Source organism: Emydura macquarii, unplaced genomic scaffold, assembly GCF_026122565.2.
Source record: "Emydura macquarii macquarii isolate MOO-44397 ecotype Brisbane River unplaced genomic scaffold, CSIRO-AGI_Emac_v2 contig_1477, whole genome shotgun sequence".
Taxonomy (NCBI): Eukaryota; Metazoa; Chordata; order Testudines; family Chelidae; genus Emydura; species Emydura macquarii.
In genome coordinates, this window is record NW_027131614.1 from 409,771 (window position 1) to 435,806 (window position 26,036).

A 26,036-nucleotide genomic window follows, 5' to 3' on the forward strand; every position below is an offset into this window, starting at 1 on the left:
GGACAGTGAGGAGATTGTTCATACAAGGCAAACCCTGGCCCCGATACCTGGCTTCTCTGCGGTGCCACAAATGGGGGTGTGGCCGCAATGTCAATGGCCTGGACTGTGGCCTTACTGGTGGGGGTTCCCCTCGGGGATTCTGCAGGCTAGTTTGGTGAGAGGAGCTTCGGTACTGCAGTCCTCCATCCTTCAGAGTTCGGCACCGCACCTGGACATGAATTCTGACCGTGGAGGTTCTTGTACCTCGAGCCCGAGTGGAACCATCCCACCCAGAGCAGAGGCCCTCCCTCCACCTCAGCTACTGGCCTTTTCCTCCTTGTCGCTGGACAAGGCAGTCATAGGACCTTCTTTGGCAGTGCCGCTGGATGATTTCAGGGTGCACCAAGATCTACTGAAAAGGGTCACCTCCAACCCGGGCCTCAAAATAGAGGAATTAGACAAGCCAGTGGACAACATTTTTGGGGTACTGGCCTTAGTAGCTCCCAGTAGAGTGACCCTCCCAGTCCATGAAGAGGCAGTTAAATTGGCCAAAGCACTATGGCAAACCCCAGCCTCCTTGCCCCCCACGTCAAAGAGGGCAGAGAGAAAATATTACGTACGGGCAAAAGATTTTGAATACCTTTACACCCCCCCCGCACTGAGATCCCTGGTGCTCCATTTTGGTCTCTCGACAGCACCAAGGGTCTTCACCAAGTGCATGTCGATAGTAACAGCCTACCTCAGGAGGAGAGGAGTGCAGGTGTTTCCTTACCAGGACAATAGGCTCATCAAGGGCAGGTAAAGGTCTCAAGTTCAGGCCAGCATCACAATTACTCAGAATATTTGCTAGGCGTTAGGCCTCCTAATAAATGATCAAAAATCGACATTAGTCCCTATGCAGAGGATAGAGTTTATTAGGGCAATGCTGGATTTGACCAGAGCCAGAGCATTCCTCCCAGAGGAAAGGTTTCTGGCAACGACAGACATTATAATTTGCATTTTGACCCACCCCCTTATGTTGCCGAGGGTATGCCTCAGCCTCCTAGGCCATATGGCGGCCTGTACTACATGGTCCTCCATTCCAGATTGCACTTCAGACCCCTCCAGATGTGGTTGGTGTCAGTGTACTCTCCAGTCAGACACCACCTCGACATAATACTTACGGTTTCTCTGGAAGTACTTACCTCCCTAGTGTGGTGGACGGGTCTGCAGCAGGTGCTCTCAGGAATGCTCTTCAAAGCACCCTAGCCATCAGTAAAGCTGATTTCCGATGCCTCGGACCTGGGATAGGGGGTGCACTTGGGTATCCTAAAAACTCAAGGTACGTGGACCTCAGGGGAACTGCAGCTACACATCAGTATCAGGGAACTCCAAGCGATTCGTCTAGCCTGTGCAGTTTTCCTACCAGATCTTGCCAAGAAAGTGGTGCAAAGACTCATGGACAATACGGCCTCCATGTATTATGTCAACAGGCAAGGGTGGGGGCCGGGTCCCCAGCCCTGTGTAAAGAGGCCATGTGTTTTTGGGACTTTTGGATCAGTCACAACATTCACCCGATAGCAGTACACCTCTTGGGGATCAACAACTCTTTGGTGGACCGCCTCAGCAGGCCCTTCTGCTCTCACCATGCCCTTCTGCTCTCACCGTGAGTGTTTCCTCCATCCAGAGGTGGCAGCTTGTATCTTCCAAAGGTGGGGCAATCCCCAAGTGGACATCTTTGCCACCAGGGCCAACAGAAAGTGCCATTGCTTCTGTTCCCATCAGGGACTCAGTGCAGGCTCATCACTGACGCCTTTCTCCTCTCCTGGTCAGGGAGCCTCTTATACGCCTTCCCGCCTATACCTCTGATCCACAAAGTCCTCTTGAAGGTGAAGAAAGACAAGGCACAGGTCATCCTAGTAGCACTGGCATGGCCCAGGCAGCATTGGTTTGGGATGCTTCTAGAGCTGGTAGGGCCCAGGCAATTGCCCCTTCCGCTGTGACTGGACCTCCTGTCCCAAGATCAAGATCACCTGCTCCACCCGGAATTGGCCTCCCTACATCTGATGGCGTGGATGCTCCGTGGCTGAGTCAGGAAGAGTGAGCCTGCTCAACCCAAGTCCAACCTGTGCTCTTGGAGAGCAGAAAGCCGTCCACCAGATCAGCCTATGGGGCTAAGTGAAAACTCTTCACCTGCTGGGCGGCTGAGCGTGGTGTTTCCCCGACAGAGGTATCAGTCCCAACGATCTTGAAATACCTCCTCCACTTGAAAAAAGGGGGACTGGTCTTCTCATCCATTAAGGTCCATATAGCAGCCATATCTGCTTTCCACCCGTTGGTGGAAGGCAGAACAGTTTTTTCACACAAAATGATGGCCAGGTTTCTTAAGTGATTACAAAGACTGTTCCCACCTTTAAGGGGCCCTTCTCTTCAGTGGGATTTGAACTTGGTCCTCTCCAGACTCACCGGGCTCCCCTTCAAGCCCCTGGCTTTGTGCTTCCTTACATATCTGTCCTGGAAGATTGCTTTCCTGGTGGTTATTACATCCGTGAGGCAGGTTTCAGAGATCAGGGCATTAACATCGGAGCCCCCACTACATAGTGTTTTATAAGGACAAAGACTAGCTATGCCCACACCCAGCCTTTTTGCCTAAGGTAGTCTCTCACTTTCACCTTAACCAGGATATTTTCCTGCTGATCTTTTGTCCCAAACCTCACAACTCCAGCGAAGAGAGGCGTCTACATACTCTTGATGTGAGACAGGCCCTGGCATTTTACATCAACAGAACCAAACCCTTTTGTCATTCAACTCAACTCTTCATTGCGGTCGCAACCGAATGAAGGGACTGCCAGTTTTCGCGCAGCAAATCTTGAAGTGGATCATGGCCTGTATCTGAACCTGTTCTGAGCAGGCTGGAGTTGCGCCTCCGGTTTCCTTAACAGCCCACTCAATGAGAGCGCAAGCATCATCTGCGGCTTTCCAAGAGCATGTCCCCATCTAGGACATCTGCAGAGCAGCTTACCTGGTCATTGGTACATATCTTCGTGTCCCACTATGCCTTAATGCAGCAAGCTCAGGATGATGCTGGCTTCAGTAGAGCAGTGCTTCAAGTGCCATGAACTCCATGCGTGCCACCAGAGACACTGCTGGTGAGTCACCTAAATTGGGAATGGACATGAGCAAGCACTCAAAGAAGAAAGAATGGTTACTTACCATGTAACTGTTGTTCTTCGAGATGTGTTGCTCATGTCCATTCCACATCCACCCTGCTTCCCCTCAATTGGAGTTCCAGCAAGAAGGAATTGAAAGGTAGGGGGAGCCGGCATGTGCGCGCCATTGCAGGGGGCTCTAGAACCTGCTTGTATGGGTACCCGCAGGGGAAAAAGTTTTCCGGCACCGGTGCATGTGGTAAGTACCGTTCTTTCTGGTAACTACACATCAGTGGCTTTTTTAAATGTTTTATCCACTGTGGGAGGTGTGGGCTGGTGAAAGTGAAATCAGTGTAGATATGTCCTAGTGCTGATCCTTGGAAGTTGCCTTGGTACGTTGCGATAGGTCAGGCTAAAGGAAAGTACCCACCTAATCCAGGGACCTGAATTCCATTGTTAAGGATGCTGCGAGCTAGATTGTGCCTCTGCACTCCCCTTAGAGTGGCCGAACATGTGAGATTCTGAACACAGGTAGCATTGCTTGGAGGGTCTTTCTCAGATTTGTTGTAACTGAGACTGTTTCTGAATTTTGGATTAGTATAATATATGCTGGAAAAATATCAAATGAAAATATAAGTATCATCCTACACCGTTATTAGAAAATAATTCTAAAAATAATATATATTACAAATACAAATTGCAAAGCTTATAAAAATGTTGCCAGTAAAATCAGAACCATCTTTCCAAAACACCTGTAATCGTTTATTCAAACCTTACATATTTAAAGCCAAAGAACTATCAATTTTTGTTCAAAATAAAAATCAAGAAGTTGATGCACAGCCTAGCTCAGTGTCACTCCTTTCAACCAGGTTTCACAAAAGCAAAACATCTGGTGAGGCCACTTTAATCCCAATTTTAATAATATCCAGTTTAGATAATAAACTTCTGACTTTCATGAGCATTATGCCTAAGCCTTTTCTCATGTGCAAGTCTGCAGGAATTTGTTATGCACAAGGGAGGACATCTGGGTCTGGATTTAATTCCATGTTTCCACAGCTGAATGGTGAACAAAGTAAACTTAAGGGTTTGTAAAAACCAAATTGGTTTGCAATTCATTTTGTTAATTGCAGCACAGTTATCAACTGGAGCTTGGGCGTTACTAGTAATATTAATAGCATTGCTTTGGTACATTGAAGTATTGCAAAGCACAGCCCTCATAGTTTTCTTAAGTGTTTGCAGATTTTGTTGTAAAGAAAGAGAATATTAAAATGAAAACTGAGCCATTGTTGCCGAGATCAGTTACAGTAAAATGATAGTGTATGAGGTGTCACATGAATCTATGGGTCTTGTCACCGATAACAGGGCAAGAAAAATGTCTAGTAAGAACTGTGCTTCTAGAGATTCCCTAACTGAATTTAAAGCTTCTGCCTTGCTGCCAATTTGCTTCGTTTTTTATCTGGTAAATAACTCCCAAGTATATAACGTAATAAAACTTAATGTCAAAGTAAATTGGAATGTGAATACGTTTTATCAAACAAAAAGACATTTTAAAGCAATGGAGGGAAAAGAAATACCTGTGAAGGAAACTGAGTAGACCACAGAATCAAGTGCTAATCATTAAAGTGTTTCCAGGCTCAGAGCTAATTTAATAGTAGTAAAAGTTAAAAATCAAACACCTTGTGAAATTATGGACTCTCTGTAGAGTGAATCCTTGTCATGTAAAGTTCACTAGTTTAATCAGAGGAGTGTATCAGAATCCCATCCGTAATTCCAGTTTAACTGCAGAAATTTTCTGTTTTTCTTCGCATTTCTTTTTATAATTTCATTTAAGTTGAACATAATTCAGTGACCTACAGTATTTTATAATCTTTCCAAACAGTACTGTACCAAATGGATATTATACTGTTCCAGAAATTATTTTCAGTTAGTAAAAGATTTTCTTATGACATACCTGAACCTCTGGATGTTTGAAATATTTAAACAGGTGGCACTCCCCCATAAATGCTTATAAGTATTAGCCAGTGCTCAATCATGCCTGACCCAGCAAACAGTCTTCCTAAAGAGAAGCTGCTGCTATCAGGGCTCATGTGGGCCCAGACCCCAAACTCACCTTCTCAGTGGGGCCTACGAGTTTTAGTGCAGTGGGAACAGAGCAACAGGGTGAGGTGTGTATGACTTTCTGTGTAACCTTGGGCAAGTCACTTGGCCAACTCTCTGTGCCTCAGCTCTCCATCTGTAAAATGGGCATAACAATAACTATCTATCTCCCAGCCTTAGGTGTTGTGAGAATAAATTCATGAAAGATTGTGAGGTGCTCAGATATTATAGAAAAGGGAACCATACAAGTACTGTATATAGCACAGGGATAGATTTAAATGTGTGCTTCAGTGCTTTGCTGAATTGGGGCCCATGCTGCCACAAAATGCAGCTTGCCCCTATCTTTTGCAGCAATTCAGTTCTGAACTTGAGTTTGTCTATTTCAAAGTTGGGCATGTTGCCTTTCAAGTATAGAGCAGTCACTCTGGAAGCTTTTGAGTGGCAGAATAGTTCCTTAAAGGAGCCACATCTTCACTGAATTTGAAGACTTTGAAATGTAAGTTGACTTTTCACAATATAATCTTCCTATGGCAAGAAGGTCAAAATAGTCTTTCCGAGCAGCTTTAGCTATTTTTCCAGCCATAGTAGTTTTCAGTCTTGGGAGGACAACAAAGTAAGTAGAACCTGAAAACTGGTGTGAAGGAACAATCTTTTCAAAATTTTCTAACATAATACTGGGTTCTGTACCTACTTTACGGTATCTGAATCATCTCAGAACCACAAGAATGGGGAATTGAAAGTAATTTCTATGTATTTTGTAATATACTAATTAGAAGTAAATATTTTACAAGGATCAGTGCATGTGTCTTATTATGAAGAGTATCATGTATATAACTTGACATTTCAGCTTTTGTAGGCATCCTATAGAAATAAACAAAATAAATGGTTTGTTCTGAACCTAAATCAAATGTATTTTTAACCTGACACAAACATTTTCCATTATGCTTGTAGGACCACAGGATGTGTATGCACACATCCCTGATTTGCAGCTTTCTAGCCCTCTGTGGGCAAGTAAGTATTTGAACATGCGTCCTTTGGGTCAAATCACCAGCCAATACATCAAATGCAGCTCCCAAAAGCAGCAGAGTTTCAGTCCCTTTCTTCAGGCTTTTCTTTATTTAACAAACCAGTTCAATGTCCACTTAACTCCCCAAAACTGAGGTCATGCTGTGTGGCATTTCCTACAGCTTCTCTCCATTAAAGCTTCTACCCCTGCTTCTTGCAAGTATCTCCTCTCAGACTTTCTACCTAACTGGTGCAGAAACACATCCCGGGTCCTTCCTCTTACCCTGCCTCTCCATTTGATTGAGCAAGTTCCTATTATAGGAAGTCCTGCCTCCAAGCTGTTACATGACCCTTGATCGCCTTGAAATAGGCAGCTGGGACAATGTACATGTACCCCATGGCCATTGTCCTGTTACATATCTCTAAAATACATATGCAAAAAATACAAGCCTGAAGCATACTGTATTCTAGTCCTTTGCATGTCCAATCACATCACTCCTTTACTGAACAATTATTCACTTAGGTCTCACCTCTAAAGTTAAAACAGTGCAAGGTCTATTTGTTTTCCTAGATTTAGTTCAGAGGTTAGTTTTATAACATTTAGATTTTTAATTATATTATATACTTTTATTTCATATGCATCACGGTAGAGTATCCAAAGTGTCTACATCAAGGTGGATGAGGGTCAGTTTATTATTGGTGGCAAGTGAAATTCAATGTTGACAAGGTAATACATTTTGACAAGAGTAATTTGAACTTCTCATACACATTGCTTGCTTCTAAATTAACTGTAACTGCTGAGGAAAAAAGACTTGGGCATCATTTTGGATAGTTCAGTGAAAACATCTGTTCCAGTGTACTGTAGCGGTCAAACAGCTCGAGAAAAATCTTAGAAGTTATAAAGAATGGAATACTAAAGTACACTGAAATATTACAATGCTATTACAGAAATTGATGGTACTTTTTTGTTTTAGTGTTGTGGTCTGTTTTGGCCACTGCTCTCAAAAAGATATAACAGGATACAGAAGAATTCTAGAAAAGGGTCACAAAAATTATTAGAGACCTCCAAAGACTTCAAGAGTAGGCTAGGATTGATGAGTTAGGGAGGAGACAAAATGGAGGGCACATGATGAATAATGAATGGTAAATCAGGTCCTCCTGTTTACCATTTTTCATTTTTACAAGAGTAAAAAGATTCATAAAATTGGAAGGCAACTTATTTAAACCTGAAAAAGGAACCCCCTTTTTTTATATGAACATAATTAATCCCTGTAACTCTTTGCCACAATACAGCCAGTCCAAGAGGTTAGTAGAATGTAAAAAATATAAAAATAAAAATAGACAATTTAAGGAAAATGGATTACACCTATAGTTTCATTAGAGTTAAAATGTATAAGGGATAAAACCTCTGCTCCTTTAGGACAGGAGGCTTCAAGCACTTTCCTCTGAAACATCAAGAAGTGGTTACTGTCAGAGAAAGAATACAGGTCTAGAGAGACCACCATTGACATACTCTTTTGTGGTAGTTTCCATGTTGCTCTTATTTATTCATTTTTAAATGATTATGTTATTAAAATAGAAGCGCAGAACTTTGAAACACTCATCTCGCCTCATCTTGTGTTACAGGAATAATGTTCCCAATACAGGCAAGTACAGCCAATTAATGACTTTTGCAGTTATCATATTCTTCAGCTTTACTTTGTTTTTCAGTCATCTGCAAAAGTCATTTGATTCTGAGGCTAGAATATGCTTCTGGCATGAACATCCTCCCTTAGTTTAAATATTGGTTCAGTGTGCCAGATACCTAGTAAAAGCTAATATAAAAGTAATAATCTACTATTTTGCAGGAGTTGGGGGGGGGGGCAGGTTTTAGAAGCAATCAAATGGTTGCTTGGCAGATGTGGTTTTAGGTCTGGCTGCATAAGGCACCTTATTTCAGAGAGCACTCCAGGAGGAGGAAGCCTGAAGAGCCTCCACAATCTGGAAGCGTATCTCTAAGTGCAGGTTGATCAAAGACAAACTCCTTGCTCTGGAGGACAATGAGAGGAGTCTACGGAGAAGGAGAGTTGGTTAGATCAAGAGAGGTCATCTGGGAAAGGAAAGCCATAAGAGAATCTCTGGAGAGAAATGAGGGACCAGTTTGTTAGCTTGGGAAAGGGGGAAATAGGGATTAAAAAAACCCCTTATTTCCATCTGGAATCTGATATGCCCTGAGAAATCTATTTTGTGGTATTTCACATCCAATGCAAGCATATTCACAGCCTACTTGTATCTCACTTTTTACCAAAAGGCTGGGGGGGAGAGACATGGGCTGATTTTCCCTATTAGCAACTGAGATGCCCAAGAATCATAATATTGCACCTTGTGAAAAGCACAACTGAGATAATCCAGTGACTGTAAACTACAACATCTATTGGAAAGGGAGAGGATGCTGAAATTTCTGGGAGGGTGATGTTCCTGGGCCTATCCAATGACTCCAGTTTTCAAATTTTCCTCTCACTTATACATGACTAATAAATTTGAAGCTCCACCCTCAGGACAGGAGAAAAAGCTTTGTGTCTCTTCTCCCCTGAAGCATCTCTTGGTTCATGTGAGTGGGAAAGGTCTCCACTGCTGCTTCACCAGATCTCCTGGCTTCTGAGAGGAGTGAAAGGAAAGAGGCCACTGCTCTTCTCAAAATATGCTATCCTCCATATTTTTGGCCCTCTCCTTCTGTGAATAATCCCAGTGTTTGACTGTTGATGTTCATAAATTTTCCAAGCAGCAACAGTAGTGTGAAAATGACACAATTTTCAGCAGCTTTAATGCTGCCAGTGCCCATAAGCTTGTGAACAACTGCAGTGAAACTAACCAAAGTCTTGATAGATTCACTTTGCTCCTGTTTCACAAAGTTTTGAGCAGCAAGCAACATGCAGGCTGGAGCAGCCTGTCTGCAAACTCAGGAAGTAGTCATATTTGTTAACATTCAGTTCACACTTGGAAGATTAAATTCACCACCACATGAGCAAGTAGGTTTTTCAAATTCTAATAATAAATTCAACTCCTTTTTAAAAATAACCTAAATTAGATTGTCTAAACATACAACTGTTGTAACCTTAGGGTCTGTTGCCTTAGGGCCATGCACAGCTCGAAGGAAGTGTTGGGAAAATCCCCTTTTCAGTGGCATAAAGCTCTCATTTGTATCTATTTAGTATCATTAAATACAAAATTTTAACTTCATCACTTATCCCAGACTGAATGATGTTTATTCTGCAGAAGAAAGAAACACTTTTGTGGCAGGGTGATTTAACAAAAATAAATGGCAATGGTTATGTTAGAACAATTTCCATAGGGATGTATTAGTAGACAAAACTCTGGATGAGGAAGAAAATGGCGCTTAATAAAAATGCAGTTATCTTTTATATATGCAGTTTATCACATGTGTGGCACCACCACTTCCATGGTATACAAACATATAGTTTATACTCACTATAACCAGTAGAAAACTGTTGCCCAGAAGGTTGAAAAAGTAAACTCTAGCGGAAATAATGTGTATGTACACACACAAAGTATATACAAAGGGAGAGAGTATATTGCATCCTGTTCACAACATAATTCTTTCTTATGCAGAATGACTTTTATATTATATTATATATACACTGGAGAATCAAATATTTAGCTCACAGATTTACATTTGATGGCACTACCACTTTTCCAAACCTGGTTTCTTATAGTCAAATCCAAAATTGCAAAAATGTGTGTATTTCTATGTTAAACTCAATCATGAGTGCACACATCAATGTACACTTACAAACAGGGAAGGTGCACATGTACAAGTCCTCAGCTTGTGCTTGTGCATCAGGAATTGAACACTAACAACTTGGGCCTATGCAAATTATATGCCCACTTTTGAAAAGGTGGACCTAACTGCTGAATGATAGGCCCATCTCTAATTTGCTAGTAGTTCGTAGTAGATCAAGTCAGAATAACTTATGTTAAATTGAACACAAATGAGTATCTAATGAGATGCTGCTTGAAGTATTTAAACATAATGTTCACAGTATTAGCATGCTAATGACATTGCTACAAGAATACAGAATCTATTATGTTTAATCATTACAAATGCAGTTTCCTAAATGTATTTGACTGCATTGTTTTTTACGTTATCTTCATTAATTGTATGGAAGATCATGCCTCTTAGAAAAAAAATATTTTTCTCTTGCTTCTCTTTCATCATCTTTAAATGTAGCGGCCTTCTTGACTCTAGAGAAATAATGCACATACAGAGAAAAATAATGCATGAACAATTTCAATGCATAAAAACAATGCATACATTGTTATAAAAAGAAATAATTGTACCCAAGTTTACTGTAAGGAAAACTATTTTCTCACTTTTAATGAGACTTTTTTTTCCTAATTATAAATGCAGTTGTAACTCCTAATCCTGCTAGACACTGAGGACCTCTGGCTGAGCCTTGGAAGATGCTGAGTCTCCTCAATTCCCATTGAAACTTATGGCAGTTGAGAATGCTTAGCAATGTGCAGTATCACACCACTAATTAAGCTATGCAAAAGTTGTAATATTGCATTTTAAATTGAAGTAATCATGACAGTAGCTCATAGGGGAGCTAATAAGAGACAGTCTCCTGGTTTGCTTTGAAGCAATTAGTGTATATCCTTCATTGTCTGCAGGAATCACCTTGTCACATCACCCACTAGCATCAATCCACCATCTGCTACTCCATCCTCTTTTATTTTAGTATTCCTACCTTTTAACAACAACAGCAAAAACCACCACAACAAAAGACATTTTAGAAAATGACATAAAGAGGAGAACTGCAGAGGTACTGAAACATGTGCTGTCTTTCTATGCATTATGGAAGGAATCCATACATCTGTTAAGTAAATGGTATTCAGTTACTTTTCAAGTGAACAAATTTGATGACTTCTAGATTCATGAAAGTGAGGGGCTAGTATGGCTAGACACTGTGGTTATTCTGTCATCAGTCATTGGATATTTTGTCTGGCTATATCAAAAGAAGGTTTTGATAGAAAAGAAGGTGATATGGTTTTAATCAGTCCGCAACTTTGTTATTAGATGTCTGGGACTACCTGGCAAATAAAAGTGTATAGTGCAGGTAATCCCATGTTCATTTAATAATTACCTGGTGGGCTTCTGCCAGCTCCCCCTCTTTTTCCATCTAGGTCCCCCAGTTAATCTTTACCATCCACACCCCAATATAGGAGAGTTAAGTTTGGCTATAAGAAAAGGGGGCCGGCTCCCTGCCATACCATTCATAAGAACCTCAAACCCTCCACCCCCGTTCCATTCCTTTAAGGAATACCTCTTTTTAAATCCTTTTCCAAGCCATTTATCTGGTCACTGTATATCTTTCTTATGGTACCTGCACTGGACATCCGCCTCACACTTATATAATGAGTTGCAACATATAGCCTGCCTCCCTTCATGCCACGCAGGAACAAAGCACTCCCTGAACCTGCTGTGGGGAAGGTGAAAAAACCCAACTCCACCTAGGCCAGTCCAGTGGTGAGGGAAAAATTCCTTCCCAGCCCCCCCCCCCGAAAAAGAGGTGGCTAGTACAATACTCACAGCAGGTCTCGACCAAACCTGGTATTTCACCACCTAGAGGGAGTGAGCCTCAGCCTGGTCCATATAAAAGGGGGTTTCACGCACAGGGCTGCCCTTTTAAACCTTTCCGCCCATCCTCTTCCCAGGGGATGAGTCAGTGTCGACACGCTGGCCCTTTGTCCCATTTCACAGCAGTTTGACCTCTTTCTTCCCCCCTTACAGCCGTAAAACACTGTTCCCTTCATTCGGCCAGCCAGACAAATCTCCTCCCCTACACAGGTGCAGTGCTGTCATTGTACCAGAATTGATTGTGGTCCATATTACAGCAGGCAGGAGCTATACAATCTTCTGCACACTGTTCTGTCCTGTACCTCGTCTGTAACATACTAATTAATCTAGTCATGAAGGCAGTTGGGACACATTTTATGGTGATTTTGAAGTATGGACAAATGTCTAACAGCGTATTAAGTTGAATCTCTATACTCATTTTCATGTGTGACCTAAGTAGGATTTGAACCATGATGAAAAGCCAGTCTGTTAACAAACTATCATATTTACTGGACCGGAATTAACATAAAGAAGTGGAAATTGTAAAAGGGATGTAAAAATATCAATGTATTTATCTGGCATTGTCACCATTGCTGTTTACGGTACAGGGCTACATTTAAATCACACATAAAGCAGAAAAAATAAAACACGTGTTACTTACGGAGATCATCAGTCAGAACAGTTGTAGGTAAGTATATAAAATTGCAATGGTAGTTTCCCTTTCGCCACTACCTTCTTGGGAGCAGCGTCACCCTTCTCCCACAGAACTCTCTCCTAGGGAAGTAGAAGTAGGGAATTTTAGCTCCACATCAGTGTCTCCCCTGTCCTTGGAATCCCTATGAAAACTCTTCTGCTGGAGCAGTCTTTCAATTTTGGAGGCAAGGCTGCAAAGGTGGGGTAAGTGGGGATGGAGTAGAAGACCAGCCATTTTCCATACAACCATCTCCTGGCGACCCCCATGGCTTTTTATTAGAAAGCCAACTGGAACATACTGCACAGCTGCAGGTTGTGTCTGCTTTGAGAAAATGGGGTCCAGAGCAGCTGAATGGAAGACATAAACTGCTCCCAAAATCGGGGGTTCCTTTCCCCAGGAAAGCTGTAGGTTGGGGAGATTATAATCCCTGTCTCCTCCACTAGCCCCCTAATTGCTTACTGTAGAGGAAGATATGATGGAAACTCCAAAGACTGACCCTTGCACAATTTTTTGTGGCCTCTTCTCACCCTCTTGTGTGTTTCCATAGGAAGCTATGATTTGGTTATATTCATGTGCTTTACTTTCTTTATAAAATCCAAGACCATCTAACTTTTCGAGGCTTCTAAATAAAATCAGGAGTAAAGTTTTTCAAAGAGTCATTATAGTACTTTAAATTATAATTTTATGTCATAATCAGAAAAAAAGCCTGGTTTTAAACTACAAGAATTTGTTTACCAGAATAATGAGCAGCTTTGAACCACAGGATCTCTAAAATTTAGGTCTCAAATAGCTGACTTATTTGAGAAAAGAAGGAACAGGCAGAAATAAGAAATCTAAGGTGTAAAAGAAACTTTAGTGTGAATTTATTTTAAGATCATGGGATCAAAATTATCATGGAATTCAAAATGATATCCTCACACAAGCTTGGAAATAATTGCAAATATTCTAGAATTTGAAGTTTTCTATTTGAAGCTTTTTAAAACACCCAACAGCAAAGAATAAAACCTTTTGATAGCTCTACATACTCAAAAGTAGATATCTGAACTGAACCTTGGAATATGTATTGCAAGGCACGAGGACATGATTAGTTGTGGAAGAGGCATGGAAGGGAAAGAAGAGGAGGTAACTTGTTTTTCTGTGAAGTACCTTTGGGCCCAGTCCTCCCAATTGAAATCAGTTTTGCCGTTGACCTCAATGGGACCAAGTTTAGTTTCTTTTTCTCTACAGGTGTAGAATTTTACACATGTGCATACAGTCAATAAGTGTGCAGTGTGTTATCTTATTTGTTGATTTGCTTTGGTCTAGTTTTTATTATTTTGCAGATTTGGTTTCAACTGGAATGTGAGAACATTATTTATATTTATATTTTAAGGATACAGTTCTAGAATTCAACATTTAATTTTGCTTAGGGCTGTGAAAAGCTAGAAAAAATTATGAGGAACTAGAGGAAATTAAATAGAAGTGCTATTGAGAGCAACAAGAAAAAAGATTTGACTAACACAAGTTTCCTAGAGATGTTTATCTTGTAATCCATGAAATTTGCTGATGCAAACTTAAAGCCTTGGAAATGGTAATAGTAGTTACTTTATCTAATAGTTTCAAACACCAAATGTCAGATGTGGTTTAAATAATCATTTCCTCAAAGGAACTTTGCAGCATGACCTTTTGATTTTATTACAATGGTCTACCTTCCCATGAGCCTTTTTAAAGTAGCATACCACCATCTGTTAGTACATTATGTATGTATATATTTCCTATGTAAATGTCTTAAAACAAAGTTTCTACACTTTTATTAAGATAATTTGAAGCCATCTACTGGCTTCTACAAGACAGTTTTAGTTATTTTGTTGTCAATATCATATATGTAGGTACGGATACAAAATTACATTAGCAGGAATGCCAAATAGTCATGCAATGCAAATTTAATTATATAGCAGTAATGTATAGAAAGTAGTCCCTATTTTTCTTATATGGGCAATAAATCTAAATTCTTATACAGGCAATAAAGCTAGTTCTATCCCCTCATATCCAACACAGGGAAAACTGATGGATGCTTCTTTCATGAAGTAGTTGACAGACTGCAGTGATCACTCACAGAGCTCAGAAAATTCTGTAGCCTTTACAATTAGCATCAAGCATCTTCAGTAACTTCTTTGCTTCTTATGAGATGGTGGCAGCAGATGCAGATTGACTTTTTTTTTCTTCCTTTTTTTTTTTTTTTTTTTTTGGTAGAGTTAGAACTTACGTCTATGATCATTTTGTAAATGTGTGCATTCACTATACCCTTCAATGTCTTTGTACAGTGGAATCTAAAACAGAGGAGGCAAAACAGAGAAAGAGTGTTAAATTGTAGGAAGTAAGCAGCAAGCTCTATCTGGCCCCTGCTTACCATTAGAGCCAATGACTTGGAAGCAACACCCCTCCTCCCAAATACTGTGTTTATGAGCACATTACAGATAAAGCCTGTGTAGATAGATTAGATAGATTAGTCAGGAATAATCAGCTTGGAGGTGAGGTAGTGCAAATGTATGGGGATCAAAGAAATGCTAATACCAAGGCAAGCTAGGGTTTATCCCCTCAACTTGCTGTAATCCTCTGTAGTGTAATGATGAGAAAGAAGCACTTTGAACTCTAGTTACTTCTGTACTAGAGACTTCATTCAATCGTGATAGCTGGTATATGGCACTTTACATGTTCCAAGCACTGTACAAATCCTTGCAATCCTGTGAGGAGGGAAGTAGGTAAATATTATCCATGTTCTACAGATTGATGCACAGAAATGTCAAGCAAATTCCCCAAGCCCACACAGTGAGTCAGTGGCAGGATTGGTTCCTGATTCTCAGCCTTGTGCTCCTTCTCCTAGAACACACTGCCTGTGTGCCAGCTGGCCTGGTCCGCATCCTGGGCAGCTGAATAAACAGTTCTGTTGTATGTTCCTGCCACTAGATGGATCTGTACAGAGCAGGATTAGGTGGGAGAGCACAGAAAGGCATAAAACAGAAAGGATGTACAGAAAATGGGACATAAAATGGTTCACACCTGTCGGAGAACACACAGACAGAGACAGATGGGTATCATTCACAGAAGAAGTGAGGCACAGCAAAAGGGGAGAGATAAATAGGATTTCAATAGAAGGAGACATGAGGGATCTAAATGGGTAGAGGGGATCATTAGCAGAGGCCTCAGGCTAACTCCTGGGTGTGAAAGAAGGGGGAGAAGCCAATGTCCCCTCAGTTGAAAGTTCCCTGGAGAAAGGTGAAGCCCTACAGGTCCAGTATCTCCCTCTTCTAGATAATGGAAGTGGGAGTTAGACCCACCATTGTCCCTCTGAGGGGGCTTCTCCCCAGGACAACATCCATAGGTAAAGTTAGTCTGTTTTGGAGATAGAAGATTGTGAGGTTTTAGAGAGAGCCTGTTTAGCTTTAGGTAAATATCCAACCCCCAGGATGTTCAGCTGAGTAGAAGCTGACCATATATCTTTAGAAGCCACATTACAGAAACCATTGTGCGAAATCTGGCCAAGACTTCAGAAAATGATCATAAAAACACACAAATACTCATTCAGTTTGAAAGAGGCAAGGACTGTCTCTTATTTTGTGTTTATTCTGTCTAGCACAATAGAGGCCCATTCCTGATTAAAGCCTCCTTCCCTCTCTCTCTCCGCCCCTACCCCCAAAAATTAATAATAAAATGGGACACCTATTTAGTTTCCTGATTCTCTGTGAATCATTTATTTAATCCCCATAACAGGAGCAGAAGCTTGCAGATCTAAGATTAGAGAGATTGGATAACATTGTGACTGTTCTGGAGCATGTCTGGTTTTATGCCTAGAGTGTAGGTTACCCCATTTCAGAGGACTTGGAGTGGCACTGTGCACATGTATGTGGGTCATGACAATAATAACAAAGGTTTACTGTACTGAATATGGGCTCCTCTCCTGGATCATTCTGTTCCAGTGTCTTTCCAAGTCAAACAAAAAAGGAGAAGGTATTCTACTGGAATTGTTTTTGTGTGTCATTGGGTCAGCAGGAACACAGATTGCAAGGGGTTTATTTATTCTCAGGTAAATTCAGGGGCGTATGTCCCATTTCAGAGTTAAGCTTTGGTGTGAAGTTACCTCAATAGAATCTGCCAGAATTATTATTTTATGGAATTATCTGGCTTCAGAGCAGATTTTCATACTCACATTCTCCTGCCTCACCAGAGTCATCTTTCTTTCACCCTGGATGTATTTTGCACAGTACAAAGTTCTTGCCATTGGTTTGACCATCTCACAGACGGTCTGGAGAGATATTACAGTGGTAATCGCAGAAGTCCTCAGTGAAAGGCATGTCATTAACTGCATACATGGAAGTCTGCCCCCCTCTACAGACTTTTCTAGGGATTTAATCAAATTAGGCATAAACAGGGTTCTGTAGGTTTTCTGTGACTTAGATCTAGAAGTTTCAAAAGTTTCAAAAAAAAGTTTCAAAAGGTGAAGATCACCTGTTCCAGCATCTTACTTATTTGGCAATTTCTTCCATACAACACACTCCTCAAAAGTATTCTCATTTTCTAAGAGGCTACAGAAAATCCAGCAAGGAAGTTCTCTCACCATATGCTCTGTTTCCATCTTCTAGGACTGTTAGTTTCATGTCTGGAGGTGGTTCTATGATCCTGGCTTCATGGCAGACTTCTCCAGAGATTCCTGTTAGTGAGTGAAGAGCATTGTCCTGAATACTTTGTTAAGCAGGTTCTCATTCTTTGGTCAGTAATAAATCCATTCTTCTTGTGGATAATAGAACTGTATCTCCCAAAGAAATTTCCTTCCAGGACCAAGCTTTTAGTCATAATATGTCACAAGTGGTCCCAACACACTCTCTGGCTGGACAGCAATCTGTTGCTGTTGGATCCAACTGCTGACTTCCATGTGCTTCCAAGTTCTCTGGGTCTGGGTAGTGATTGGTCACTGTTCCTAGCTCCGGGACTTTCAGTTGCCCTCCCACGTCTAGGACCCATCCTGGGTAGTGGGACTCCACAGTCCAGCTTTGTAAACCTTGGAACCTGTGCCACAGCCCTCCTGAACACCCAATTTTTAAGAGACATTCTCTTCAGGGTCCACTTCACGGTGGGAGCTCTGTTTTCCTAGTTACACCATTCAATAACAAGGCAGCAAAGCAAGAAATGTAGACTTAGCAAAGGAATTTCTAATGCACATACACTTTTATTCTTAAGCAGCAGTACAGTTACAGATCTTAGGAGAACAACTATTCTGAACACATTCCTTCCTATTGTGACTCTCTCTCAGTGTCCTAGGTTTGGTCTGAATCCTTGGACTAGGCAGCCTGTACGCCCTTCTTGGTGTAACCGTCTTGCTTCTGCTACTGGAATCACTTCTTGCTCAGAAAAGCAGCCTTTGTGAGCTCTCTAGCCCATGAACTTCCATTGGGGAAGTTCCAGGCTCCTGCCCCTGCCCCCACACCCACCCTGTCAACTTGTGGGTAGAGAGTCATTCGAAGTCAATGGTCATTGTTAGCTGCAGAGCCATTGTTCCACTCCCATGTTGATGGCCCTTGATTGCTTTGTCACAGATTCCTGACATAGGTGTCTCCATTGGGTGTCAATTCCCTGCTACAGAATGGATGATCTAATCCACAATGAAGGTTATAATCGTAAACAGCATCCATAAAACAACTTGGAATTCATAACATGACACAGACATATCCCCGAACTGTCACAGTGATCGTTTGTACTGGCAATGAGGCTCAGATAGCAATCCAGTTTATTTCAGCAATTCACTAGACAAGAACTCATTTACTTTTTTCCAGTTAGGAAAGAGATGACATCTGTTAAGTTTGCAGGCCAACAGTTTGGTTGCTCCTTTGTTCCATCTAAACATTTGTTTTGACATCTTCTCAGTAGCAGAGAGGATAGTTGTTTGCAAAGTTCTGAGGATGGTTGCTTCCATTTAAAATCTCTTCCACAGTTATATGAGGTTTCAAAGAAGGGGATTGCTTATTACATTCACTGAGCTCCAGGTTAGTGGATTCTGAGGGGTCAGGATTTCTTAGCTATTAACTAGTTTTCTTTATCTCAGATTCCACAAGTCAGTAACACATCAATCAGAACTGTTGAACTCACTTGTTAATTGCTATAGTTACTATCCATCTTTATAGCTACTTTTAACAGGCTAGGATACCTTCTCCCACTGTTTGCGTTGCTATTACTTATCTCATCGGAACATATTATTTTGGGGAAATTTTAGAAATCATAGAAATGTAGGACTGGAAGGGATCTTGATAGGTCATTAGTGCAATCCCCTGCACTGAGGCAGGACTAAGTATTATCTAGACCATCCCTGACACATCTTTATCTAACCTGTTCTTAAAAACATCCAGTGACGGAGATTCCGCAACCTCTCTAGGTAAATTGTTCCAGTGCTTAACTATCCTTACAGTTAAGAAGTTTTGCCTAATATCTAGCCTAAATCTCTCTTGCTGCAATTTCAGCTCATGACTTTTTGTCCTGTCCTGAGTGGTTAAGAAGAACAGTTTATCACCCTCTTCTTCATAACAACTTTTTACATGCTAGAAGATTATTATGCCCTCCCCCAGTCTTCTCCAGACTAAAGAAACCCAATTTTTTAATCTTTTTTCGTAGGTCATGTTTTTCTAGACCTTTATTTGCTTTTTCAAATTTGTCCACATCTTTCCTGAACGGTGGTGCTCAGAACTGGACACAATACTCCAGTGGACGCTTTACTATTGCTGGATAGAGTGGAAGAATTACTTCTTGTGTCTTGCTTATGACACTCCTGCTAATAGATTCCAAAATGATGTTGCTTTTTTGCAATAGTATTACATTGCTAATCCATATTTAGTTTGTGATCCACTATAACTCCCAGATCCTTTTCCGCATTACTCCTTCCCAGAAAGTCATTTCCCATTTTGTATTTTTGCAATTGATTGTTCCCTGCTAAGTGTATTACTTTTGCATTTATCCTTATAGGATTTCATCCTATTTAATTCACACCACTTCTCCAGTTTGTCAAGATCATTTTGAATTCTAATCCTGTCCTACAAAGCACTCGCAACCCCTCCCAGCTTGGCATCATCTGCAAACTTTATAAGTGTACTCTCTGTATCATTATCCAAATCATTTATGAAGGTTTTGAACAGAACCTGCGGGACCCCACTCGACAGACCCTTCCAGCTCAATTGTGAACCATTAATAATGGAGTACAATTTTTCTCGGAGTACAATTTTTCACCCAGTTATGCACCCATCTTATGGTAGGTTCATCTAGGCTATATTTCACTAGTTTGTTTATGAGAAGGTCATGTGAGACAGTATCAAAAGCTTTACTAAAATTGAGATAGGATGACATCTACCGTTTCTCCCCGATCCACAAGACTTGTTACCCTGTTATCTGGGGAAGCTTTATACTGAATAGATATGCTGCAGAAAGCACACAAAATTTCTGTACTCTTTGAAGGGTCATTAAAAAAGAGGAAGAACCCTTCAATATAGGACTGATGAAATCAGAAATATAGGGTGGGGAGAAAGAAAAAAAAAGCAGAGCAGAAATTACCCTATACTGTTCTCTGTAAATAATAGTTTCTGGTCTGTCTCATCAACTTGTCACTGAAAAGTCAGTATTTGCTACTGCAGGTAGGCTGTAATTAGAATACACTCTTATCAGCTTACAACATGCAGTAATGGGGCAGCATTAGGAAGGCCGTAAAATAGTTGAGGGACAGTAGTGTAATTCAAGAAACTCCATTGGTATACATTTCAAAATGCTTGATGTATGATGACACTTTCAAAGGCACCTATGTGACTTAGGATCCTGTGTCCCATTTTAAAAAGTGACATAGGCATTTAGGTGCCTAAATCCCATTGTCTTTCAGTGAGTCTCAGGATCCTAAATACCTTTGTCCCTTTTTGAAAATAAGAATTTGCCTCCTAAGTTGGGACTTAAAAAATTTGTCTTAGGCTGAGGTATATTAAAAAGGCAAAGGATGAAACATGGGAAATTTTGAAATGTCATGTTTTTACTGATTACCAATAAGATTTTTGTTCAAATGATAAAATCTAAAAAAGGAACAAAAATATGACTAATAACTGTGTATGGTGTTTATTAAATTGTTTTGGTACATATGGTTTAAAAATGTGTTTTTAGGTGGTTTTATTTACTAAGCTTTTAGGTTATGGAACATAAATGTACTGTCATATATACAGTACTCCATACTGGTATTAAAGTAGAACTGATAATTCTCTTTTGTATTTTTTCTAAAAATTTTCTATAAATTATTGGCATCACGAGATTTGATAATCATCAGAATGTTCCAGTTTCAGCTTAATGATTTAGGGCTTGTTTTATGTCACGGTGGCATTCTGGTGTCCACACACTGCTCTCAAGACTCATTTCCCAAATTTGAAAAGATTATGAGTAACATCAGGGATCACTGAAGTCACTGAAAATTTTGCCACAGACTTCAGTATAGCCAGGATTTCATTCTGTATTTTCAGAACGCAGCATCTCAGACACTGAAGATTTTGGCATAGTGATGACAAGATGCCACCTGTTCCTAGTTGTCAGTTGTGAATTAAGACAAGTGAATAATGATAAGTTTTCATCACAGTGAAGCAAAAATGTGGACATCAGGTGAAATCCTGAGAGATGCTGAGCACCTACAGTTCCCACAGACTTCATAGACTCATAGACTTTAAGGTCAGAAGGGACCAATATGATCATCTAGTCTGACCTCCTGCACAAAGCAGGCCACAGAACCTCATCCACCCACTCCTATAATAGACCCCTAACTTATGACTGAGTTATTGAAGTCCTCAAATCATGCTTTTCAGACCTCAAAGTACAGAGAATCCACCAGCAAGTGTCCCGTGCTCCATATTGCAGAGGTAGGCGAAAAAACCTCAGGGCCTCTGCCAATCTGCCCTGGGGGAAAATTCCTTCCCGACCCAAAATATGGTAATCGGCTAAACCCTGAGCATGTGAGCAAGACTCTCCAGCCAGCCACCAGGAAAAAAATTCTCTGTAGTAACTCAGAACCCACCCATCTAACATCCCATCACAGACCATTGGGCATATTTACTGCTAGTAGTCAAAGATCAGTTAATTGTCAATTGGAGTTGCAGATCCTCAGCATCACTCAAGTTCTGATGATCTTCTGAGAATGTTATCTGGCTTATGTTTTTTCCCCAGAGCTTTGAAAATAAGTGGGGGAATGAGAAGTATAATGTTGTGGAATTGTTTGAAAGAGTGAGGGCGTTAAGGTGGATTATCTTAAATCGATGCATTTTAAGGTGTATTTTTTTAAGTTATATCAATGAGGGCATTAGGTTAGGTGTTTTGCTAGCATTTTTATAAATCTAAATAAATCAATAAATAAGATGTGACCTTTAAGGAACAAGTACTGAGGGGAAGTAATTTTTAATTAAATCTATAAACTAATCAAAGTACCTAGGGAAAACAAACCACCTGTTAATTCAAGTGGGTGGGTCTGCACAAAAGATGAAAAGACATTGTCAAGGCAACAAAATGTGACATTTTTTTTCTTATAGGTTAGCAAACTTCATATAATTTGTAAAAAATTTGCATAATAAATTTATGCATAATAAAATTTGCATAATAAAAAGCTAGTATGCATATGCAGTGGAGGAAAAAAACTGGTTACAAAACACTTTAGGTTTCCAAGAGGTTATTGTGAACAGTTAGTAAAGTAGATGTATATGAAAACTACCTCGATGGACTCCTTTTCAGTTACATACAGATTGTTGCATGATGGGAAAATTCCATATGGAAAACTACTTTAGATAACACACTCTTTTTATATTAATCTCATAAATAAGTGAGATATATTACTTCATCACTGTTAACTAGGTAACAGAGTTGCTTTTTTTTTCATTGCAACCCTAGTCGTCATGTATATGAGAAGTGTACTTCACTATTTTCTTGTTTCATGATAGATGAGCTCCCTAGAGTACAAGATGGGTTCTGAAAATACACTTCCCTAACAACACCGCATTATCACTCCTGTACTGGATTAGAACAGAGGATACATCTACTTTTAGTACGGGGAAGAGGGAATTATTGCAGGGATGATTTCTTCAATGTAGGTATCTTAAAAATCAAAGATGGACCAGAATTGCTTTCCTTTACCCTTGTACTCTAGCTATATCATTTTCTTTCTTTCACCCTTTGTCATTTTTCTTACATGTCTGTTTGTGATTTCACTTAGAATTTAAATGTCTCCTCCATAATTGCCAGCATTTGAAACTTTTCCCCAGAGGCTGTTCTCTGAAAAAGACAAGGTTTAGGAGCCTCCTAAAGGGATGTGTGTCCTTTTTGCTGAATTTTAAATGAGGTGTTTTGTGTATATTTTAATTATCAGGCACTCAGAACCTAAAAGCTTTTAAAGTCATTTACTAAAAATCTCCTCTCCTACCAGAGTGGGGGAACTGTAGAAGTGAAACGGGAACCATCAATTCCTATATTTGCTGCCCCACATATTGCCTTGTGTTGCTGCATGATGCTTCATTAAAAGGACACAACAATGTAAACTTATATGTAAGACAGCAATGGAGCAATGCCAGAGATTCAGCGGTTGGATCAATTTGGAGACATATCCTAAATGCTTATCTGAATTTGCGGAGAAACCTCACCAGAGGAGATTCATGTGACCTTCCCACACACTGCCAGTGGCTTCCCCTACCTGTTATTGTTCTGAAGACTGAGGGAGGATCATGTTAGTCTACCCATTGATATATGTAGTGGGGAGAGCTCAGAATATGTTATTAGGTGAGAGAGAGAAAATCCATTTAGTTAGGAGATGGACTCAGAATCTATTAAATGGAGTGTGAGTATGTGGAAAAAGAGTGTCTGGATGGATTTTATTTGAGGGAGTGCAAAACCGCGTTAGTGTGTGTATGATAGGGACTTTGCTAATTTATTACTGTGGGAATGAAGCTGTGGCAATGCAACTTAATGTAGCATAGTCATGTGTACTGGTGATGCACGTACCTTTCAACAGAGCTAGGAAGTTTAGGCCTCAGATGAGTAAGTTCTGAGGAAATTTTTAAAGCTTTGTCATTACCTTTGTCACTTTGAGACTATTGCAATGCACTCTCAGTTGGGCTAGATTTGAAGAGCATCTTGAAAACAGAATCTAATGAAGAATGTGGCTGTTTGTTAAGTATTGCATCACATAGGGAACACTTACACCAGCGCTCTGAGGATTACACTGGCTGCCTGTTAGTTTCTGGGTGAAGTTTAAGGTATTTCTTTTAGCCTATAAAGCCTTCAACCTGCCCCCACCAGGAGTAATCACCTCTGATCCTGTACCCAACTATCACAATTAAGAGCATCATCAGCACCTGAGATAGATCCATCTAAAGGAGGAGTCTGTTGGCAATTTTTCTCCAGGAATGGGCGTTGGCTCTGGTTCTTGCTTATGCCGTCTCCCCTTCCCCTGCCTTTTGCCTGTGAGAGTATGAACTTGTTGATCTTCTTGGTGTGTTTCAAACCCATCTTTTTCATAGCTCTTTGTGGAGGAAATAAGAACACAGTGTCATTGTGTGTGAGAGCTATTGTGGATTTATTGCTATAGTGGGCAAATATTATTATGCACCATGTGGGTAGTCAATTATATTTGACATATGTGTGGTGGATTTTATAGTTTGTCTGCTTTAAAAATTTGTAGACAAGTCTAGAGCCAAGGATAAGTGCTTAAAATTGTTACTTGAAATAAATAAATACTTTAAATAATTGAAGCCGGCATTTGAAGATAATAATGAGTTTTGGGTAGAAACTGCTGTAGGTCTTAAAACTGCTGAATCCTTAGTAAAGTTGGTGAAATAAAAGCCCCAAAGACTTTCTTCTCTACAAATTAACTGACATGGATTATGTTTGGTGAATTAAAAGCTTCATCAGATATGACATGGAGGCTAACTACTAGGTAATATTTTACTTAATTGTAATTTCTATGTAATAGGAACTGTACTTGTCATTGCAGGTATGGTTACAAAAGTATGGCTACCTTCCACCAACTGACCCCAGAATGTCGGTGTTGCGCTCTGCAGAGACCATGCAATCAGCTATAGCTGCCATGCAGCAGTTCTATGGCATTAATATGACAGGAAAAGTGGACAGGAACACTATTGAGTAAGTAACGAGCACTGAAGTGCTCTCGACTTTTATATTTCAACAGAATAAAGTAGGACTGTAGGAACTTGAAAGCACATGAACTGTAATGACTGGGATATCCAAATAGAGCAACAATTTCAGATGGGGAATGAAAAAAATCTTCTCTCCCCCCCGCTGTATTTCATGGTGGGCAGAAGGCAAATTTCCACTGTCAGCCCCTCTTTCCCCTCTGCTTTTGATGTGTGATTAAAAATAAAGGGTTGGCAGGTTAACTGTTGGAATGGTCAATAGGACACAGAAGGAGGTGCGGAAGCCAGATGATAGTACATAAGAAAAATGTCAGAAAAAATATCCTGATGGGCATACAAATTTCAAGGGGACCCTCCATTTGGTGGAAAATCTTCAGGGCAGGTTCCTTTCTCTTCCTCAAGGCAAAAATATTTAAGGCTGCCCACTGGTCCATTCATTTAGTGGTTTCCAATGACATAAACACATGATCATTTTAATATAAAATAGAACTAAGTTAGTTTTGCAAGTTCTCTGAAATGTTAGTGATGTGGAGCCTACCGCGTATGATTTCACTGCCATTCTGAGTGTTATAATGGTGTACACAGCCCAACACTGTGCAACATTATGATTTGAAATTCATGTACAAAGGCATATAGCAATGTCAAATAAAAATAATAATAATAAAATAATATTAGTGCACAGTGAAGAAAACAAACCTGGAAACTAACAAATGAACTGCTTGCTTGCCTTTTTTCTGTTGAAATTTAATGGGGATTTTCTTTTCTTTTTTTAGATAAGTTATTTTGCTTGTATATCAAGAGAGGGAAAAAATTAGCACCATGGCAATTTTATCTCTGATTACTACATACAAATGAATCCATACATCTATTCTAAATTAACAAAAAGCTTTCTGAAATGAATTCTTGTTCCTTGTCCCCCTTGTCGTCTCCCCCAATGTGGCATCTGTTGTTGTTTTTTCCTTGGTAAAATAGCTGACAGGAATGATTTTTCAATCACTTAGCACTTTAGGAAAAAGTCTACCTAAACTGCTGATGCAAAAGAAAGATTGGAAAAATCATTGTATCCCACTAGCACATGCATTATTGCACTGAAAAGCAATAAAGCGAAGCAGTTTTTAGGGCAGCCCTTAGGGGAGGTGAGTGGGTCAGACATCCCTGGACTTAGGAATTTAAAAGACCTTGTAACAGATTATGCAGTAGGAAGAGAAACAGAAAGTATATGCTGCCTTGTGAGAGAGCCAAGTTTAGAAGCATGTTTCAGATTCAGTCTCCAGACTGGTGATTACAGACCCGTTTTTTTGCAGCGCTAAAATGATTGAGCTTTGTGGGAAGGGTGCAGCTGC

The 26,036-nt window shown here is 40.3% G+C and overlaps 1 protein-coding gene across 1 annotated transcript in view; it reads left to right on the forward strand.

The window, feature by feature from the left end:
* MMP16 (matrix metallopeptidase 16) overlaps positions 1-26,036 on the forward strand; it is a 229,036-nt gene that overhangs the window by 91,903 nt on the left and 111,097 nt on the right. The window contains exon 2 of the mRNA XM_067553824.1: positions 24,534-24,682. Coding sequence (XP_067409925.1) covers positions 24,534-24,682 — 149 coding nt within the window. The remainder of the gene's footprint in view (positions 1-24,533; positions 24,683-26,036) is intronic.